General features: G+C 35.4%; 1 protein-coding gene across 3 annotated transcripts in view; it reads right to left on the reverse strand.

Annotated features, from left to right (window-relative positions):
* Positions 1 to 4019: 4019 nt before the first annotated feature.
* The window catches only part of LOC126848780 (tetraspanin-5), a 108106-nt gene continuing 88522 nt past the window's right edge, over positions 4020 to 23603 (reverse strand). The window contains exons 5-10 of one of the 3 annotated variants that reach the window (XM_050589980.1): positions 22441 to 22539; positions 18667 to 18795; positions 18502 to 18552; positions 16825 to 16935; positions 11994 to 12110; positions 4020 to 10594 (exon numbers count right to left, since the gene is read on the reverse strand). In XM_050589980.1, the coding sequence (XP_050445937.1) occupies positions 10526 to 10594; positions 11994 to 12110; positions 16825 to 16935; positions 18502 to 18552; positions 18667 to 18795; positions 22441 to 22539 (576 nt within the window). In that variant the 3' untranslated portion in view covers positions 4020 to 10525. The remainder of the gene's footprint in view (positions 10595 to 11993; positions 12111 to 16824; positions 16936 to 18501; positions 18553 to 18666; positions 18796 to 22440; positions 22540 to 23603) is intronic. The other 2 variants (XM_050589990.1, XM_050589971.1) reach the window with 2 other exon arrangements.

A 23603-nucleotide genomic window follows, 5' to 3' on the forward strand; every position in this document is an offset into this window, starting at 1 on the left:
GCACATCGAAGACACTACATATCGGAGATATGCTCAGTGCTAACTAAATACAAGCCTTTTGAATTGCATTGGCTCTTTATTTATTTATTTATTGCTATTATTATTTTCAATGGATTCTTTCTTGAAGCTGTTATATTACTTGAGATAACTCATTTTTTTATCATGCGATATAACAGCGCATTGCATTTAGCTACGTTTTTTCATTGTTTGAATTACGTGTCCATATGAAATGACAAAACGTAAATTTGATAAGTAATTTTTTTAAAACGCTTTAATAGTTGTTGAGTTTTAATTGATAAGACATGTTTTTAAAGTTGCATGATTGTGCATATATTTGCTTTTATCATTTGTGCGTTGATAAATTCACTCGATTTAAGTATTTGTAGCTATCGGTCGATATTTTAGTTCAATATTGATCCAACGTGACCGTAGATTCGTGAATATTCAGCTGCGCGTATGTGTGTTCGATATCAACGGTTGTAAGCAGGCAAATTAGCGTTTTATAATAAAATTGTATGATGATTGCATGTATATATTGCATGTATATTTGATTAAATAATATCTAACAATTGCGCTTCGAGTTCTATCGGCACATCTGTCGCAACATAAGCGCGTTCTCTATTTTTAACATCGCCTCACTACCTAACGATAGCCACACCTACGGAAGTCGATAACGCCAATATCGTGCAGTAACGTCCAAATGTAATGATAAAAAACAAATTTGATCATTAATTAATTAAAAACGCATTTTATTACTTGCTGAATTTTAACTAATTTTAATTAGATGTATATAGAAAAAAATAAACACGATTAATGTTGATATTCTTTTTTCATATTTTCTAAATCTTTTTATTAGCTCTTTCTTAATTATATAATTTGTTATTAAATAAATATAGTGTTTATTTATTTAAGATTATAACAGAAAAAGAATATTATATTGAAATTACTCTTATTATTTATTCATTTCTCATACACAAACAAGAGCAGGAAAACAAAATTTAAGAAATCTCACATAATTGTTATAAAAATTGATAAAGACAATATTTCCGTTTTATAATTTTGCACGTTTTGCATAAAGATGTATTGATCTCATCAAAAAATGTTAATCATTTATCTTTAAAAAAAGAATGACATGAATAATAATTTATGTTCCGAATAAGAATATTTGCATTATAGAAACGATAGATTAATTTGGAAAGTTAATTTGTTTATAATTTATTTATAAGCTAATTAATTTATTGAATTGATTAATAGATAGATAGATATATAGATAGATATTCTTGAGATTATTTATGAAAATAATTGAATTACTCAACAGAGCATTTGGATCAGATTGTCATAAGTGTATGTACATCATGGGCGAATTTTCTTTTTATACTCGTAATATAAATCTCGTTCTACATAGCGCGCGTTAGTACGTTACATCGTGCTATTTATGAACGTATATTCGCGGACTTATCAGGTTAGCTTGGCCCAGAGACCGTAGAGTGAAAAATATACTTGATACCGCGTCATAAAGTGCAATATCATGTAGTAGAATGCAATAAAAGTATCTGAAAGCTGTGTAAGTTGTCGTTAACGATCGGCAGCTGCAATCCGTAAAAATTTTAGACTCGATACTGTAAGTAAAAAGAAGAAAGTATAGAGGAGAAACGCATTTTATGTCAATATGCTCACAGATTAATGCTAACAAAATAGATAATAGATAATACCTCTAGAATCTAGAATATCTTATCTCAAAATATTATATATAAAATTTATTTCTCCGACGTTGACTGAGAATCAAAATTCATTTTGACGCGTCTCGATGAATAATTTTATTTCATTCTTTATCAATTAGGAACTATGCACTAATTAACAGTTTACACAATATCATAATTATTTTGCGAGTGCTAGAGAATATAATATACAGATATATTGATGCTCCATCTCAACAAATGAATATGTACACAACTTAAAAACGCGATACTCTACGATGTTTTTGCTTCTGCGATATTTTTATCGTGGGTCGTACCTGCTAGAAATCATCGTTTTTTTCTTAGATGGTGGTACCATCCGAAAAATAATGTATTGTCTTGTCTGTCACTAGATAAAACGATTGCGCAAATCTAATCGTGATATCGTAATTAAAAAATTTGACAACTTTTTCTTTTCTTTTTTTTTAAGTCGCTCAGCTTAGATAAGAGAAGGCGAAAGTAGGCCGAAAGGATTTTGCGATACCGCCGTTGTCGCATATTTGTTTTAGTCGATTTTTATGTGAGGATTCGTTTGACATTTATGCTGCTGTCGAGTTGACAGTTTGCCACTTGGATTCCGGGATAAGCTTAAATATATAAGTCTCTCAGTGAGATCATTATTCGGAGATCAAGAATAGCTACGCATGTCATTCTTCCATATGTACTAACAATAAGTTATTTTAAATATGTAAACTTTTGCATATCTTATCAGCTAGAGTTTAGAATATCTTCTTTCATAGATAAAACTTATTTTACTCGATATAAAATTTAATATTTTTTAAAAATATTAAACGCTTGCATACAAAAAAAAAAAAAAAAAAAAATAGTTTGTGAAAATGTTGAAGGATCTATAATATCCATAATATATACTTTAGTCGATACTGAACAGAAATATCGAAGCAATATTGGGTGGCTCTATGTGAGAAGAAAGGCAAAGAAAAGTAAATGATCACTCTGAGTCACCTTCCATTCGATTCGAAGGACAATAATCATGGTGAATGCTATATGTAATGATCGTCGTGGTTCACCATGATCTACGTCGCGACTTTCACGTAGACCTCTCGTCACGTGTAAGTAAAGTCTCGGTTACGTGCATTTAAGGAGATTTCTCGGGAAAACAGGCGGCTCCGCGTATTCGCGAACTATGCAGTAACAGCAGAATAATCGCGCAATTAAACACACATACATATACGCAATTGAACACACTAAGCCTGTACTTACTTGCGTACAACTAGATAGACTATTTTTGTCCCAGATCGGACAAGTTTCGAATTGTACGACAGTCGCACGTACATCGACTTTCGAACAATTCCGCCGTTAGAATTGGGTCGCGCGCGCAGGAAGATATCGTATTTTGACAATAAAGAGCCGCGATAGTAAGTCCGATGAATGCGCCGAGTGCTAAAAGGATTTTGTGCAAGGATTTCATGCATGCTTAATACGACGCATAATTTCTCGAGAGCAGATAGATCTGGATCAACAAAAGATTTAAATTTCGGTGGACAGATGTAGACTCTATTGTAAATATATAATAGAAGAAGAGTAAAAGAGAGAGAGAGAGAGAGAGAGAGAGAGAGAGAAGATGCGATATAATATATTTTATAATAAATAAATAATATATCTTTATTATATAAAAAAATTGATAAATTTTTGGAGATACTATTTTTAACATAGATATAAGAAACATTTATTTAATGATTACAGAGCATGTTTTTTTTATGATTAAATTCTATAAAAAATATGTGTAGTCATCTAGTGAAACGAACGCTTACCTGGGAAGAGAGACAGAGAGTTACCTGGGAAGTGTAAATATAGCCGATATTACTAGTTAAGACTGCGTTTATCCGGTTACCATTCGATGTTACAACCGACAAAGCTGCTTTGTTTTTCCTGTTTTTTTTTTCTCGATTGATAAGCAGCAAAGGATAGTTTAATAGCGTACACAATGTAAAAATAATAATAATAATAATTTAATAAATACAGTTTCAATGTATTTCGCGTATATATAAAAAAAACAAAAAGGAACTTAAAAATAGAATGTAATAATGCGGAAAAATATATATTAAATCGATAATCGTATCATGTAACAAACATAATTAATATAATAAGAATATATATAAATATAAATATAATATTATATATAAATATAATATTATATATGTATATTGTATTTATATCTTTTCATTTTGATATATGTATCATGATAATAATTTATATAAATATTACATAAATAAGCATCTTTAATATTACATAAATAAGCATAATCAAATCTTTTTAACGAAATTGTGCAAAAGTATCAATTATCGTAATTTTTATTGACTCTTTTACATGTTGACGGGTATAAATATCCATTTTTCTGTCCATAAAAACATTACAGTAATCTCTTAGCCTTACAAGAAAATTATGTGGCTGTATATTTACATTAGTTCAATTACAATGTGATTACACTTAGGAGTGCTATTTATCTATATTACATATGTATAGCCGTACCGATATAATAAATCGCAAATTATCAAAAGATCAAACACTACAATGGCAGTGTCGTCGTAATTACAGACATACACAGACGGCTCGAAGTACGATTGGCAATCGTATATCTCACAATCATTAAATCGAGAAGCTATAGTAAAAATAAGGCAGTACGTAAATCGTAATCACAATTAATATCAACTTTATTCATAGCAAAGATTTTTGTACGACTGACGGACTTGAATTCCGTAATCTTTTCGAGCAATATTGAACGCATTCGTGGCACGAAGAGAAAGCTTCATTGCGATTCCGTGCGATTCGGTCGATCATCGAAATAACAAACTTTCCGTATCGATTCGCTCAGAATTTTTCGCTACAATTCAACGCAGTGAAGATAAGACGATCGAAACGTTGTAAAAATCATCGGTCTGCCTGGTCAGTTGGTAGTCTCTACTCGGACGTGTTTCGCTCTTATTTACATTAGATTTATCGTATATAGACACGCGTCTCATATGAAAAAAATATAATTGTGCAATATAATCATAGTGTAATCGGACGTCGCGCGGACTTTTTAATCATCACTTTTTAGTCATTACGTTATATCTCGGTGTTTCTGGAACAATAGCGACTTGTACACGGAATTTAAACTGAAGAGTTTATTTCCCCAAATTGTTTTAATATAAAAAAAAAAAAAAAAACGGCGAGTTATTTATTAGAAATACGGGAGAAATAGATATATAATTCTCATATTTTAAAAATATATACATGAGATAATTTATGGAGAAATAAGCTCTCTCTTGAATTGTACATCTATACATTTGTTTCTGACTACTTTCTCGAATTTATCGATATTATATCGAAATGTGACTTGGAAGTTTTTGGCACGACAATTGATTTATTCCGATTATTTCGATACGATAGCATATGCGGTTTACATATTTACAAGATTTGAAATGCGCTGATTGGACAAAAAATCTTGTTTTCTATTTTACATGAAAAGAACATTATATTACATCATTTTTTTTTTACCGTAACGGTGTTGGTCAAGCGATTAAACTATCTCTCTCTCTTTCTCTTCCTTAGTCCTTTTTTTACAAGTAAATATACAATATTTACAGGAATTGAAAGAAGGAGTACAATGATATAACTCTCCATAAGACAATAGATGGATCAGATAATAAGATATAAATTATTATCATTTTGGTTATGTTTAGCTTGTCGAGTCACTCTATCGATTACTTTACGGAGACAATTGCAATTATTTATTAGTAACACTTAAGATTGCTTGTCGAAATGTACTTCCAATGATATTGTAAAAAATATCACCCTAAATACGAATAAATACTTATGGAAATTTTTTTCTAATATTTAATATTTAAAGAATTACAATTTTTTTTGTATAAACATAAAAAAATAATTATGTATATTAAAAAATATCAAATATTATAGTTGAAAGAGACATGATATATTATCAAAAGTATCAAAATATTATAGATGGCAAAATAAAATTGGTGAAAGACGAAAAAAAGAAAAACAAAACAGAAATATGTAAACCATATAACTTTATTAAGATAAAAAGTTAATAAAAAAGAATATGCAAACGATATTGTGCGCTAAAAAGTGAAATATGCAGTTTTGTAATAATTATGAGATTACAAAGATATGATAAATCGTACGTACAGAAAATAAAAATCGTTAATTATAATCGTCAAATATAATCCAGTAGAGATTGCTAATTATAAGTGATTTATGGAATTATAAAAGTGCGACGGGAGATATGGCAGATTATAATATCGCGTTTTAAAAATAAAATTGATCTTAAATTGAATTTTATATCCAAAGGACGGTTGTAGCGTAGATTTCTCGCAAATAATTAAATTAAATATTAAACACTTAACCAGAGATTACTGGCTTGATCTTACGGTAAAATTTGACGCCTTATGAATCTAAGCAACTGATATTTTAACGATCGTGTGATGCGAAACGGAGAAGCATGATGATCAATATACTTATCCGTTACTTGAGTAAATTTAAGGAGGAAAATTGAAAATCTTACAAAGAAAAATAAAACGAGTCAACTTGCACCAACTTTTCTTTAACGCGCTTAACGTATTACACAATATATTTTCCAATCGAACCTGGTTTTAATTTGTGTTACGTGATCCGTATATTCTTGGGTGAGATTGCCTTCTCGATGAGGATATCGGATCAGGTTAACAAATCAAATTAATGGAACGATGCACGAACCGGGAATGTCGGGTTTAGCAAATTGTTTCGACGATTTTGTACTAGACGTAATCTAGATGTATCTGTGCTTATCGCGCACTTATGAATAAAATATAGAAATCATGACATACACTTTACGTATGTGTTACGTATATTAAAACGTATTTTTCTAAAACAGTCATTCTTATTTTACTAGGGAATGTGTGATATTTTTTTCTATATTTTCATCTCGATAAAGTAGATCTTGTATACACATACAACTGTCGCGCACATATGTAAACATTCGCCGCTCTGCCATCGTTATAGAACACATGAGAGAGACAGATAGGGAAACAACATTAAAAACAACTATCTATGAAAAGAGTATTATTCGTCTTAAATAACACAGCCGCTTTGCTAAACCCGTGTTTTCACATTCGCGTCAGTGGCTCGTAAGGAATTACAATCATCGCTTAAATTAACTCCCTTTATACGGCGAAACGAAGTATGACTAATTAACATCACGGATTAACATCGTGTACTTATGATAGAAGTGTTCCTAGGGTGAGTCGACAATAATTCGTACAGCAAACTTTGTATGTAAAATAACAACGGCGTTTTTTCAACGGATATTTCTTGTTAATTGTATCGATATATTCGATTACCTAATATGATGAGATTTACAGGGAATTCTGTATAAATGTCTTAAAAGAAGGATACATGTACGACGTATTTCGCATTCATGCTCGAACCGTTTAGCAACAAGTTATATCACATAATCGATTGGCACGTAGATCGATTAGAGAAAATGAATTGTGATGGATTTACTCTTGCTTTTTGATTCAATATGCATTTTGCAAAATTTAAAAATTGAGCAATTGCACTTTTTGTCTTTTTTTATTAATTTTTTTATTCAAGATAACTGTGTTTTTTTTTTTCAATAAAACATGTAAAAGTTACATCTTATACTCGTGAAAATCGGCAAGTTGATGAATAAAAATATTGTAAGTTAATCAATTTTGTACACGGGCCAGCCGCGATAATGTTTTTCACGATTAATTGTAAATTTTTGAAAAAAAAATTTAATTTTGAGTCTCTTTTGTTTACAGCAACGAAATAAATTTTCGTAGATTCAGGAAAATCTCGTAATATTTCCTCAACTATACTTGCGAATTTTTGCTCCGTTGATATTAAGTTCGAGCATAAATTAATATGTAAGGAAGGCCGTCGTGTATATCCTAGCACACAAGATTTATAAATATTAACAGCCCAAGTTAGCACGTTACGTCAACCACGTCTACCCGCATGTAATCCACGTAAAGCACATAATTCATTCAACTGCATGTGCAATTTAATACATGGTATAAAATGCGTTCATATTTACCATCGACCCTTCACAACACATGTCAAAATCTTTTTGATATTATTTTTCTCGCAAAGAATTCCAGATGAATATAAACAAATTAAATGATTATCACAATTCATAATTGCGTTTATTTACACAAATAAAATTGTAACGTTAAAATTCGTCACGTGTAATTTTCAATATTTTTAACAAAGGAAACGTAAATGTGACATTACGATTAAATTTTTCTCTCTTGTAATTTTATTTAAATGTAAATTTTATAATGAAACGCAATGCGGGATTTAATACGTTGAAATTCACGAAATTCTCGTCATTGTGCTCATTTTCAGTTACCATAGCGATAAATAGCGGCAATTATAGGGTAGATCGAAGGGTCGAGGAGGCCCTTTTGAATGACGTGTTTTCTGACGTGCGTGCGTTAGACGCGGTGTACGACGGACACCTGGCCCGCCGATGATGGAGGGATGGAATGTGCCAGTGTGTGGGATCAATATGCCCGAAATGGTACGATGAATCCATTATCATCGTTTTAACGAGAGCGTTTGGAACAAGGGAAAGTTATTATATACTCGTGCGCGTTCTATGGCTGCCGTTCTTCCCCGTCACGGCGGAAAGTTGTTGGTTCAGTGTTGTGCGGTGAAGTCGACTTCTCTCGTTCACCGCGCCCCCACGACGACGTTACGTCGATCGACTTTAATGGTTCGTCACATTGTAGTTCGCGGACCAGACGAGGGACCTGTTTGCCTGTGTTTTCCATAAATAAACGCGCGAAACGTATCGACTTCTTCCGTCTGCGAGCGAAATTCCGCAATCGACCGTGTCGACCTTCGAATCTTGTCACGTTCGAGCGATTCCGAGTCGCGAGTTTTAGTAAGGGTCGATTGCATCGATTGATTAATTCCACCAGGATATTCGTTTCCTCGTATGTGTGTATTTATTATTAGTAGAATTGAGTTTCATTGGAAAATAATTGATTAATCACAATTAATGATGGCTGATGTTGATGTAATCAGATCTGACAGTTAACTACAATCGATAGATTCTAACTTTGGTTAACAAAATTTTCTGTTCCTCTTCAAACTGCAATCCTTCAACTTTATAGGTTGTTATAGGTGGAGAGTGAAAATGTAATTACCTAACCGCGATTAAACGACGATAATCGATGTTGATGTAATCGGCGCCGAGACATCTCGAGAGAAATCGAATTGCAAGTACCAGGCACAGGATGAGATCTTATTGTTTGTTCTAGGAGTATCGATTCTCAGTGGAATCGAGTTCGCGCCGTTTTAAGTGCCACTTGTGATTGCTTGTTGACTCGGGTTGAGAGGTGATTCTATAGAACAAGTCGTTTTTCGATTCGAGGATATCCATTTTGTACAATCAAATTCCTTGTCCTATGCTCTTGTCACTTAAGACACTTGTACTTCAAATTGATAATATATATATATATATATATATATATATATATATATATATATATAACTATATATATCTCAAAAAATTTTTGATTGTTAAGAATAAAGCAAAATAATACAAAATTTTGTACAAGAAAATCTAAAATTTTTTTTTGATTCATCTCGAGCGCGTTTCACAGAATGACTCAAAGTAAAAGAATGAATTATCACATAAATGTAAAAAAAAAAGTTGTAGATTTGAGTGCGGATTCGTATAAGATTTGAAAGCAGATGTCTGTCTTTTGCAATTCTTGAGCGAAATATTTTGGTGCGCGATTTCTCGCAAAGAAGTAGATACGTTTCGCAGGCAGCAACGTCGAGATGAAATATCGAGACGTTCCGCTTCCGTGATGAAGACAAACGTTACTTTGGACGTTTCGTGACGATATCATGCGATGCTCTCGCGTCGAGAAACCTCGCTGTTGGACGTGCGCGACGATTATCGTCCTCTCGCCGATGTTGTCTGATAGCGAGAGAAATTAATTTTAATTAACAGAAATGTGCACGCGATAAATATACAAGAGAAAAATTTTATTCAGATTATATAATTTATTAAAGTTTTAAGCAATTCGACTTTTAAATATATATGACCGATTTAAATGCGATATCAAAAAAAAATTAATTCTTTTAGTCTGTATGATGGAATTATATGGATAAATAGTTTTCATTTTAGCTTACATATGTTAATACAAATAAGAAATTACATCTGTTTTTATTTTTTTATAAAATAATAAAAATAAATTTTACAAAATGCCACAAATAACGCTTGTCAGTATATTTACAAAATTTGTTATTACTTTTGAAGATTGTTTTCACTCTATTTACAATAAGAAATCTATCTAAGAACAAAATTAATTAAGGCGCGACGGATAAGAATGAAGTCGGAAAACAATCAATTTCTCTCATTATCTGACATATAATCAAGGCGTTAATCGATTGGACGGTATCGAAAGAGTAGGACGGGGATCGTCGCGTGCAATTGCGAAGTTTCTCGGATATTTACAAGTCGAAGGATTTGAGCTGCACGAACGTAACATCGGCGAATTTGATTATCGTCGACGAATCGCAAAGATAACGGTATATCGGCACCAACTCGTCTAACGATATTTTTTTTTGCCTCCATTGTGAAAATCCTTCGAAGGGATTCATGTTTTTCTCTTCATTTAAAGGAAGATTCAATTGGTCCACTCGTCGAAGCTCCGGAGTCCGCGTCGAGACCTTGTATAATTCGATCAACGTAGCCGGTTAGCATCTATAAATACAAGATGCTAAACTGCCGTGGGGGCACGCGATTGTCAATGCCACTTCGCCTTTTGCGCGAATATATCCGCGCGCAAGTTTTGCGCGAAGCAGATTCCCAAAATCTGAAAAATAGCAAGGACACTTTGTTCATTTAATAGTTACAAGGACTAGAAAGAAAATTATTCTTAGCACTTTCACAGAATATTCGAATGTTTTAAACATGTGTCATTTTGTACATGATTTAATTTTCCATAATAGAATAAAGTGCTCCTCTTGTCATACAAGACACACAATATTGGAAATATTTTTATGAAGTATTTTTTTAAATTTTAATAGAGTAAAAAAAAATTAAAAATGTTCAAACTATCTATTTTATTTCTGAAATTATGTATTATTTTCTTGTTTTTGATAAAAAGAATTGGCATAAATAAATATCAACATTGAATCAAGTCTGTGAAAATGATGAATAAAATATCTACATATGTATAGCAACAGAAATTTGTATAAAAAATATACATGAAAAAACCGATGCATTTTTCAATTGAAAGAAAGCTGTTCAATTTACATTTATTTACTTGCTATTACTTATTGTTAGTAGTATACTTGTGTATTTATTAGTCATGCCCATATATATAGTTAATATGCGTTATATATATATTCGTAAAATTTTAAATAATTAGATACATACATACATGATTAAAGATATACGAATTAGATAATATATCATATTGAAATAAAATTATTAAAATCTATTGTACAACGAACAATATCAACATGCTTGGGTATTTACTCGACACATACACAATAACGAGAATTTTGTGCCGTAAATAAGCAGTAATTTAAAATCCTTTAATGAAATTTCAGAAGGCTCAATATATTACGCTGAACTTGCATCGCCTAGCTACGTATTACTATGTATCTCACATCTACTTTACATCTTCTCGCGTGTAACGCGCTATGAACGAGATAGGTAACAGTCAACATCGTAAGCGAGATAAAGTCTCACCTTATTTCCTCTAGGGCATGCAACGGCTCTAATAATGCTCTCGTAGTAGGCCGCATCGGCGAATATATTACGAGAAACGTGCTAAAATCTGATTTTAACACTTTGAATCAATGACGACAATCTCTCGACCGACATAGAATATATCTGAATCGTAAATTGAAAATTAAGCAAGTTGTAAGATTTAAGTTTTCCATTATAAACGGAAATTTAAAAGAATCTTGCCTAACGAATATTCTGCAAAAAGAGAGGCAAAAAAATCTGTATTTAAACTGTAGAATAAAATTTTTCGAAAATTTTTTTCACAAACGTCAATTCCTTTATTTCGACATCTAAGTGTTTTGTCAAAGTTTTATCATTATCTAGTCGAATTAAGCGTAGTAAAATGGATTCAAAGTGCTAATTATTCGCAAGGCGAGTCGACGGATTTCCACGTCCATTGCTTGTTGAAAATTCACCGATGCGTGTCGAAGGTCGGAGTTTGTACTTATACTAATGCATGTTTTACTGACATGTACCTGAGCGAATGCCGTACCAACCACACCGCTGGCAATCGCGAGGAGATTACGCTCCATCCACTCTTCGCCGGCCTGTATGCAACCTTTTTCGTAAATCACTTTGGCGACCTCAAAGTTCTGAAAAAAGAAAGGAGAAACGGCTACTTGGCTTACCGTTTGCTGCCCCCGGTATGCTATTATTATAGTTGGTTAGTCCAGGACAATTCGATGACGTTAGTTCCGTGAAGGTTTCCGTGGAGAAAGTGAAAGGATAACTTCGCCGTTCTTTATGTAACTCTAGCGTTTTTATCGTCGATCGCGTCAATCGGTTGCTATTTTAATGCGCGCGTGTCGCAATCGTTTGTCGCGATGTATGTTTCGTCATTTCGTAAATTACGATAATAATTGAGATTTGACATAAGCTAACGATCCTAGTTATAATCTAAACGCTCTTTATTTAAGAGTATATTCCTTTTTAATATATTTTGAATTATTATTATATCTCATCTGTCTCTCTCTATCTATCTATATATCTATTTTTCTCTCTCTCTTTTTATGATAAAAGAAGATTTATTTGTCATAAATTGTAACACTGATAAGCTATCACGCGAAAAAGTACAATCGAATTACTGCAAAGCCGCTTACGGGCCCGAGAGAGAAAATCTGCGGCATCGTGAACTCCCGGTTGCGTCGCGCCCGAGCGAGAATCTGCGAGAACGTTGAAAAGGTCAGACCGTCCTCGCTCTTACATCCCGCCTGCTCGATCCCGGTCTACGCTCCGTTAAGTGAAAACTCAATAAGATACTTGGTCCGGCAGGCATTTCCTCTCAGTTTTCCACGATTCCGCCGCGAGAACTATATCATCCGGAGAAAAGTCTGGCGGTACGAGCTTTACGAAGAAATGGTTCGTACGTTACGAAAGCGACGTGCTTAAAGAAGCGACTCTCTCAGCCGCGGATATCGAACAATAAATTCCGCCGCTTAAATTTCCTAGCGAGTTTCCGGACGATAATTTCAATTTCCAGTCATATAAAGGTAGCAACCTAATTTATTGGAGCTTGGTGGACGGAGATTGTATTGGAGGGGGCGTAGATCGAGCCGAGATCGTAAAATGGTTCCGGAGGAAGGAGGAGAGGGAGGGAAGAGCGGAAGGAAGATTCTAACGGGGCAGGGAACAAGAGAGGAGGATCCGTACGTGCTCGAGAAAATATATACGGGTACAGCGGCGGAAAAGGGAGACGGGAAAAGGGATCTAAGTAACAAACCTACTCTGTTACACCGTGCCTCTCGCGCGTTTACTCTCAAGAAACCGGGAGAGCAACTACGCGAGGCTTTCAAGCTGCTACTTCATTTACACCTTATCCCTTTTCGCGACTAAACTTTTCCAACATCGTCCCTTCCCTCCCCCTCTTCTCGTCTGTCGCTGATGCCGCGACGATATTGTACGACTCCCTTATTAGCGGCGCGTTAGATGCCCTAATTACTTAAGAGTCTTCGCCTCGTCCTTTCCGAACTCCGAGCAGCAACTGCTAATTTATATCGGCTCGTCGCGCGTGTCAAAAGCGATCGATGATGCGCGCGATGACAGTAATGGGAGAGATTGGGGAGATGAAAAGTGGATGACGAGGGTCTGGTGTGTACGCAACGTGACTTTGGTTAAGCGCAAAGTTAATTGAGACTCTCTGACAAGACGTAAGGTAAACGAGCGACGAAGGTTTTTGCGAGGCAAGAGAAGATTAATTCGACGATGAAAAAGATCTCTCTAGAGAAAGGTAGAGGGAGGAGGAAGAGAGAGAGAGAGAGAGAGAAAGAGAGAAACTCGCGTCCACTCGTTTTTATTCGTTTCTACCGTTCATTGTCAGCTACTCGCTAAATTTCTCACTCTTGACGAAGTCCTCCTTTCAAGCCCGTTTTTTTTGGACAGGCACGAGGGCGATGGCAGCCTCCCTATTTTAGCGTACTATAATCTGCCGTATTAGCATAGATAACATCGCAATTCTAGCACGGTACAATCACGTGCGCTAGCATAGATAAGCGCGCGATTATAGCGTAGCATAATCCCAGGCTCTAACGTAGTAATATAATCTCATGATTTTAGCGTAATATGATTCTGCGCCGACCGGCTCCGTGCGTACGTAATTTTGACGGTATATAATTGCACGCGAGCGACTTTACGGTCGCGATGTACCTTGCGATAATTTTCCTCGAATCAACATAGCTAGTCTAAGGACGTTCTGTCTGTCCTAAGCCTTTGATCCGACAATCTATAATCAGCTATCTTTATTTCAAATGACAGAATTTACATTAATTGACGTGCAGTTGCAACTTTTCTTTACTAAATTGATTTATCGCCCCATTGAATCATTCGTTAATTTCGAAGCTGCATATTGACAAACCGACGGCTATATTAATCGTATTTTAATAACAAATTTAATTATGAATTTCTCGATAATTTTCGATTAAACGTGTCAATTAATGTAATACAATATTAATGGGCGCCAGTTTACCGTCCGATACGCCAATATGCTATCTTGTTGCGATATAATTGCATGCGAACATCGTCAAAATAGTAATAAAACTCGTCGGCCACGAAATTGAAATTTGAATAATTAGCATGGAATTAATATGGTTGGCTAATGTAAGAGAAAGAGAAAGACAGTGAGAGAGAGAGAGAGAGAGAGAGAGAGAGATTCATATTTATGACGTGCAAACTAGTTCTTCGGATATTTGTTATGCCCATTGAAGGATGCTATAATAGTTTTGGCTGTCAAGATTATGCAACGAGCTGGCAGTAATTTATTGTACTGATTATGAGACAGGTAAAAACTCGTATTGTTGCATCGCGTGCCAGGTTCGTATAAGCGCTTTTATTAGAATAGTTGTTCGGTATATACGCGCGTTTATGACTTACGCTCCTATCTTTATTAAAGAGTATAATGTGCCTAACTACGCGGAAAGTGGCGTTTTGAAAAGAAAGAAATGAACGAAGCGTTTATCGCTTGAAATTATGTGATATTTCCGAGACACTATAAACAATAATTCCGGAAATTTCCTACAAAAACTACTCGAGAATTATAATATTTGCCTACATAAAAGATATATATATATATATATATATATATATATATATATATATATATATATTCGTATATAATATAATGTCAGAAAGTGTGTCTCACACACACATTATCGTTTTAACATCGTGCATTATTAACATAAATTATTATAAATTATCGCCACAAGTATTTCGACAAATATTTCGATCGATTCTGTTTGATATATTCAATTTTTGCAAATCAAATCTACGCAGTGGATACATAACTATGTTTTCTAAAGTTATGTGGAACATAAAATTTTATATGTTGGTTTCGCTTCGATGTTGTATTATATTATGTGTTTGTACACGTAACCTTTCTATTTAAGAGCGGGTATATACATGTAACACTTACCGTATCGATCCTTCCGCAGTCGTTGCGTATCGATATAAAATACATCAACGAGAATATGATATACACGTCATTATGGATATACTTACTTGCAATTTGACCCATATAACGACAAGATATATTTAAATGTATATACCAATAGCGATATCTTTAAATTTGACAATAAAAAAACGAGCATACGTCATAGAATAATACGACATAAGCAGAAATGAGAGAGAAATGACAACAATATCAAATTTACACAGAATGTTCCAAAATCATGAGAGGCATTACCGGTTCAGGAATCATTCGAATGTATTTTTCACGATAGATTCCTTCAATCAGTTTGAAATTTATCTTTTTTTCAATATAGAAATATTGAGAGAACATTTGATAATTAAAAGAACATTTGATAATTCTGGGACATTCTGTGCGCAGAGTTTTGTCTACATTTAACATACATGCGATCACGTTCGTAAATAGTGGCATCCCTACTAAAGGAATCGAGAAGCTGGGAAATTGCAACTTTCTCAAACTCGGCGGCGCGCATATTTAGAGCTAATTGGCGTCGTAGTCGAAACTTGTGCCTCGCGCAAAATATCGCTTAATGGAATTAAAGTTTCAACAGTAAACCGCTTTGCATCACGGCCTCTCTCTCTCGATCGATTTCTTCCCGCTAAAGTTTACTTCTTTCGGTCTTTGCATTGTGGTATAAAAGCGGATCGATTGACGACAAACTGTAAGCGCACGGTATGGCATATTCATATGTATGTACGCTTTTAGAAAGGTAAGTAAGGCAACACACGATCGAAGATTTGATTTGGCGGAAATACGAGCTCTCGCAGATGTCACCGAGTGCAACGAACGATAGTTGGTACTTTCCTTTCCGTGACGACGATCGCGACTATCAATCTTCGCGTTCGCGAGCGTTTTATTGTCGGACGCGGTATTTCACTTCCCGCGAAACTTATATATACGCGGTTTGTCTGAAAATCCGCGTCGCTTCTTGCGAGATACTTTATTTCTACGCCGTGGCGTAATTTCGCCGGAATAAAAGAGAAACTTTCATTCACGGAAATAGAAATATCACATCGGATTTCTGTTTATCTTAGATAACTATATATATATATCTGGAAAATGTATTATGGAATTGAAAGAGCAGCATTTTCCTAAACTGCTGCTTACTTTATTTTGAATTTTTTTAAAAGTATATTATATCTTCAAGCTTAATGTTTAGTAAACGTATTTGATATATAAATATCGGTATTTAAATTTTTCTGATTTATATTCTAAGCAAAAGAGATGTTTCGCCGAAATCGATTTCGTCGAGCGATGCGCAGTTTAATAGTTCGATTAGTCGATCGACGAGCAGAGAAAGTTTGGACTTCCCAGCTTGGTGGATGAGCAGTTTTTCAGGGAAAGAATACCTGCAGAACCATGGTGCTGACCACGGTACCAGCGACGGGTACGAGGTTCAATTCTAGCCACTCCTCGCCCGCTCTTAGGCAACCCCGCTCGAATATACTCCTCTCCCCCGTCTGCATTGGCCCGAAGGGGCAAATAAAAATGATTTAAAAAGTCGGCAGACACAGGATCTTCGTTTAACAGCTCAAAGATTCGAAATTAGGTCATTGCTGTGCACCGAAAATCAAATATCGTCTCGCCACCAACATCAAAGAAGAGAGTAAATATAAAAATGACTCGTCCGTTCCTTCTAATCGCGATTCTCGCGCACAGATATATTTTTTACTTTACCGCGAGAATCTACAAAGTGCACGCCCCCAAGGGAAAGAGGAAACTTAAAAGGGTTTATCGACTGACGCGCGAGCATAATTTAGCGGTTTAAACCACAGGGGGAAAGTAAGAGAAATGTAATAAGGTGTTCGTGATGTTCGCTGTTGCGTGAAGTGGTCTAGTGCGAGTGTGTGCTATAACGAGCAAAAGGGGTATTTGTGCACATATAACATTAGTTCTTTCCCGCGTAATAAATTTTTGCGAAAGCCACCCGTGGCAGTTTATTTTGTTCGGAATCTATTTTTATTTATAAAATTGGATTACCAAATTATGATATCTGTGTATGATCTCGGATTTAATTTCTATTAATTTATACGACACACACACACACACACACACACACACACACGTACACATGTACATACACACATATATGTTTAGTAAATAATGGCGACGCTTCGATATACCCGATCGAAAAAAGCTCTTTATCGTTATTTATTTATTCGTGTTTTATCGACCCGTAACGCATCGCGGCGCATTAACGATCGTCCGACAAAAAAATATAATTAAGCAATGGGGGTTTTTCGATGAAAGCGTAATTAGCGAGGGCGGATTTCAAGAGCCATTACATCGGGGATGATATATCTACTCTACTAAAATAGAAGACGGCATAGAAGTTCTTATTCCTCCCTCCACACTTTCTCTCTTCCTCTGAACTCGAGCATTTTCTCTCTAATTAAGTTCCACGGTTTCTTGACCTGGGTCGTTTTTTACCCGCGCTCTTGTGTAGACACTGTGCAATCCTGCGCGCGCGGCCTATGCAGAACTAACTACCCCTGCGAACTACCCTCCCTTATCTCAAATCTGGACTCGCGCGATAGAACACAATTCCAAAGACAAATTATTCGGTGCCCCTTCGAGGCGTTTTCCCTTCCCTGGTTTATCGTATCTTTCGCGAAATAACGCAAGTTTCGAATCGGAAACAAAGCAAAACTAGAAGCGGCCGGAATACTAAGATGTCACTCAGAATACTAGGATGTAATGTAGGTGTGAAGTTTTATGATTGTTAACGAAATAAATTAAAAAGTTCTATTATAGGATCTCTTACGATAAAAGATTTTTGACAAGATAAATTAAAAAAGTTAAAAAGAATATAAGAAAAAAAAAAGAAAAAAAAAATTGAACAAAAAATGATAGATCTGTAAAAATATATATAACTATTATTGTTGCGTGAGTTAAGTAACATTTACAAACGCCAATTTTTTTTACATCCGGAATTTTTTTAGTTACTCGTTAGTTTTGCAATGCGATGGGAGGTTTTAATATGAAAAAAAAAAATTAACTAATATTAGAGTAATAAAAGTACTTACATAACTAGGCTTTCTAACATCATAGCCGCATTGTTTATTTTTAATAATTTCCTGAAACAAACAAGAAGATTAACTCAACTTTCAATAGTTTGATTAATATTTGATGAGAAAATATTTTTTATAAGCAGTAGAAAATTGCATATACTAATCAGGGTATAAAGTTACATTAGGTTTTCGCTTGCAACAGCTAAAAGGCACGCCGCACGCTTCCCTCGAGCCGATGTCGCTCGACGAACAATTGAAATAATTGTTGCGGTCCCAATCCTTTGGGCCCTCGATGCCGCAACATTGCAACTGAAAAAAATAAAAAAGACGATAAATTTTATAATATTATTTAAAAATATATTTTATATTTTTAAAATTTTATACTAAACTTTTACATTCTCATTGATCCATTGTATCTATACAAAGCGCTAGAATTCGTTTCTTATATGTAATATAGTCGGGTAGAAAATTCGCAGTTTTTTTTTTAAACGCTCATACAGACGAGAATGTTATCTACATGAGCGCAAAGTTGAAGAATCGTGCTCAAAGCGCATCAAGGGGATATTTTGCATTATTGGCGGAGTGCCTATATGCAGTACCGATATGATCAATCGTGATCGAATTTGCGATGAATACCACGGATGAAAATATGAATTTCAAACGCCGTCATAAATAATTCCGGCTGCGCCAGGAATTGAGGAGCGGTGCAATATTAAATACGCGATTTATATAGAGATCCAATCGCGCGCGAGAAGAAAAGAGGAGAAACGAACCAGCGTCGTCCAGTCGAGGTAATAAGAGTGCAAGAGGAAAAAGGAATCCCGTCGCAAGCAGCCGGGTATTAAGGGAATAAGAAAAAGGTCAGAGGACGCGACGTGGGTTGGATTTGGTCGGTAACGCTCGGTGGTCCTTCATTGAACCTCGATATCTGTCTCTTTTATGAGAGCCCAAAGCGTCTTATTCTTTCTTAGATACTCGTATGTGTTGTTGGTTAATCTAGCATTTTGCTTACGCTATTCTAACAACTGTCAAATCAAAGAAGCAGATATATACACACATATACATTGTAAAAAGTATTACAAATTTATATAAGCAATAAATATAAAATTATACAATAAATAATAAAATATATATATATATATATCTTTCATAAAACGCATCGATAAAAATCCTTCTAAAGGCGACGTTAATTCTGCGTACAAACATGTCCTTGGCATATTTCGTATTAATGATTGTTTTTAAGAGACAATTTGTGTTCAATGATCTTGCCAGCATTAATTCGTTTGGGATAATTACTTGTGAAATAGGATGAGTAATCTGCTGCATCGTCAATTAATATTACGGTTATGCGTTCGATGCATTAATTAATTAACCAACGTGCGCGCATGCCTCGCGAGTTTCTCATATAATTAATTAGTCACGGAAATATTCGTATTTCTCGGCACGACAGAATCGGGCGAACAAAGATATTTTGCGTTTAATTAGAAGTAATAAAAGTAAATTATCTAGTGCGAATATTAGATTCTATTAATTTCTGGGATATTAAAAATAGATAATCGGGATTATACTGGAAATATTTGCTAATTAAATTATTAATAATGAAGAAATATGCGAGAACATTTCTTTTTTGTCATTTCGCACGTGCTTTACACTTTGATTACAAATGATTCGTTACCGTAAAATAAGAAACCATCACGCAAAGTCGATATAGATCGAGAAAGGGAGAAAGAAACAGCTCTGCGTTGAGGACGGAAAAGTAATATCAAGCGAATCCCGGCCAACTGCGTAATTTAGTTGATTTGTTTTTATCGTTTTATTTCAATCATTCATGCGGCAACGTTTCAATTCGTTCCAATCAAATATTCATAATACGAAACACAAGCGCGCGGAATATTCATACGAGATGCGAATGCGCCGAGTATCGAGATACGGGATACGAGTTTCCGATTCTAGCTGGATTTAATTATTATGCGCTCGATATACTGTATAGACGATATCAAGAGACATCGACAACGGACCTAAATTCGCCTATCGATTTCTTATCGACTAAACATACACGACATACACTTAAATCATGTAAAAATAAACACTCACACACACAGAACAATGTACATACACAAATAATAACAAATCCTCGGATTTTAATTCGTTTAACGCTCGCATTATGTCATTGAACGATGGTTAGAAGTTAACTTGATCTCCCTTTGATCAGGACGTTCAATATTAAATGATATTTCGCGAAGCGGAATCAGACGGGAATGAGATATCCCTTGCAGAAAAATCGACTTCTGTCAGATAAAATTTCTGCTGGACGCATTACAAGCGCGTATATACATACATGTCTTTCTTGATACGTCCTGTATATCGATCGTGTCAGCCGAGGCGACCGAGTGAGCCAATTGATAAGTGGGACGGTGACGGTAAATACGCTTCTCGCCACCGCGCGAAGTCGAAGTACTAAGCATTTCATTAACCGCCTATAAATGGTACCGAGTGGATCCCGACGAGGCCAGACAATACAGTATACGGCAACTTGGCGGTATCTCGGTTTCCCCCCGGGGTTGATAGGAATTGCCGAAATTGCGCGTCGGTATACCGGGCGTCCCTATTGAAATCTACGCGAACCACAATTGGTCGATCGGAGCAACGGTAAACAATTTCTACGATACCGTGCTCCCGATCGCATCGGAAACGCGATTGTCATATTTATAAACTGAAGATGAGATCGTTTCTGAGTCTTTTAAAATATCGCTGTCATTTACTGTCTTTATTTACACGTGTCACATTTGGATATTTGATGTAAAATGCGGCTAATTCTACAAAATTGAAATTATGCATCCTCATCAGCGTGTTTCTGATAATTAGATTAAGATGATAAAGATACGCGCGATACAATATTCTTTTCTCTAGTCAGTTTCGTTTTTTTATCCAATTCGTTAAAAGCAAGCCGCTCTATTAATCATCGATGGCATAAGAATATAGGCTGTGATGATGGAATTGTGGTGATAATTCGATATTTGTGGACTCATCAGCGGTCTCTGAGGCTCGTCTCTCGCGTGTTTCGACATTAACCGAATCAATTCGCAAATATTTCCATATGTACCCGCGATGCACGGTAATTTATGCGTGTACGCGATTCGCGATCGATCGATCGATCGATCGATCGATGGATCCAACGAATATATATATATATATATAAATGTCTAAACGCTTAAGCTTATTGCGGCATATTCCGTGACCGAAATTCATTTATGCCCGTCTCCCTCTCGCGGGATCCGTATTTTAGTTAAACTGCGTTTCATTGAACGCTTGCCACACGGCTCTATCAGTTGAATTAATTCTCGCGGTTCCGCCGGATACTTGGCCAAACGTAAATCACACCGTCGTGTCCGCTAAAGTCTGGCAGATCGCGATGAAATTTTCGCCAGTTCTGTTAACGTGTGTGGCGCGACGCCCGAGAGCGGCGTGTGCGGTTTACCATCGACTAGCTTCTACTGATAGGATTACCGAAATTGTGTGGCAGTGTACCCGGGCGGTTCTATTGAAATCTCATAAACCACAATTGGATGACCAGATATCGATTGTCGAATCCCTATTATATTACGCGCTATTTGGCGGCCGCGGAAGCTGATCTCGGGCAGATTTTCGTGCCGCGGCGCGGACTCGATAAAGTTTGCGCAAACTCGCATATCGGTAACCGTCTAACCGCACAATTTCCCGTGCTACTTATTGTTAGGAATGCGCGCGAACGCCCTTCCCTTTCCCCCGCCTCCCCTCTTCTTCGCTTTGCACATATACATACGTTTATTAAGGCCGCCGGTGTACGGTTCGAGTTTGATTATTTGATGGGATATATGAGGGAAACGCATATGTCGAAATTATATTATTGAACCCACGGAAGAGGAAACGTGAGGTATGTGCCAATGTTATTGAATATAATTTTAATCAACTTGCCCAGTCTTCTTGGATCCAGTCAATGAGATTCTGCTGATCAGGATCCTCCCGATAGTGGATAATGAACGCTTGGAAGCCTCCCGTAGCTTGTGACTTTATCTGCATAGCAAATAAAAATATCACACCAATTAATGCAAATCGTTTGCGCTCTATATCCTAATTATATTAATTATCTAATTCCTAGATCTATTAACTAGAACGTCTATTCTAAACTATTTACTATTAGTAAGAAATTCATCTCCAACGGTTTGTCCGCCAAAAATAAAATAAGAGAGGAGAGAAATGTCGAAGAGATAGAAAAAAAAAGTGTAAAAAAAAGTTTCACAATCTCTCTGTGAAGTTTTATTACAATCGGTAGTTTCTGGCTCGGGATATTCCCTCTTGCCGGCGATTGACGGCTGTTACAGGCGTTGCAGGTGCAAATGCTCAAGGACGAAACTTAACTTTCCGCCGGTCGTAAAGCAAAACGACGCGCATTAAAACGCTAGCTGCGCGCGATACGATAGCGCGCCGTTTGTTGGTTGTTCAAATTTTCCGCCGGCGGAAGAAAATTCTCGTCATGTTTAAAGGATACGGTTAATGGAATTAATTAGTAACCCGAGAACTTGCTGCATAATTATACGCAAACTTCGACGGCGCCACGGCCTAGACTCTGTGTTCTACGTGTTCGTCTTGCCTGCGAGCGCGCGTGCATGTACTCTTGGCGAACGTGATTGTGAAATATGCATCGACGAATATCGTACAATATATTCGGCTTATTCGCTTTGATAATTCAACCATGCTTTCCTGTAATTACTGAATTAATAAACGCTGTAAATAGAAACGATCATGAATGAACACGATAAAGTTGTTTCGAGGAACGCGTACACTTGTGTTGAAAATGTTAAATTTTTTATAGAAATTTTCTGAATTTTGACAAAAACTAAATTTTCTTCAAAATTTTATTCGCGCGGATAATCAAATGCCTACTGCAAAATAAAAATAATGACGATAAATTATAGTTGCAAAATGATATTATCTGTAATATTTTATATTTTAATATTACCTCTCTAGATACATATTTCTATCAATATATAAATATGTGATGTATATATATATATATATGTTTAATGTGCAGGATGTGTGTTTCATGTTTTTGTTATTAGTAATAACATTATTAGTAA

This window comes from Cataglyphis hispanica, chromosome 1 (assembly GCF_021464435.1).
Source record: "Cataglyphis hispanica isolate Lineage 1 chromosome 1, ULB_Chis1_1.0, whole genome shotgun sequence".
NCBI classification, from domain to species: domain Eukaryota; kingdom Metazoa; phylum Arthropoda; class Insecta; order Hymenoptera; family Formicidae; genus Cataglyphis; species Cataglyphis hispanica.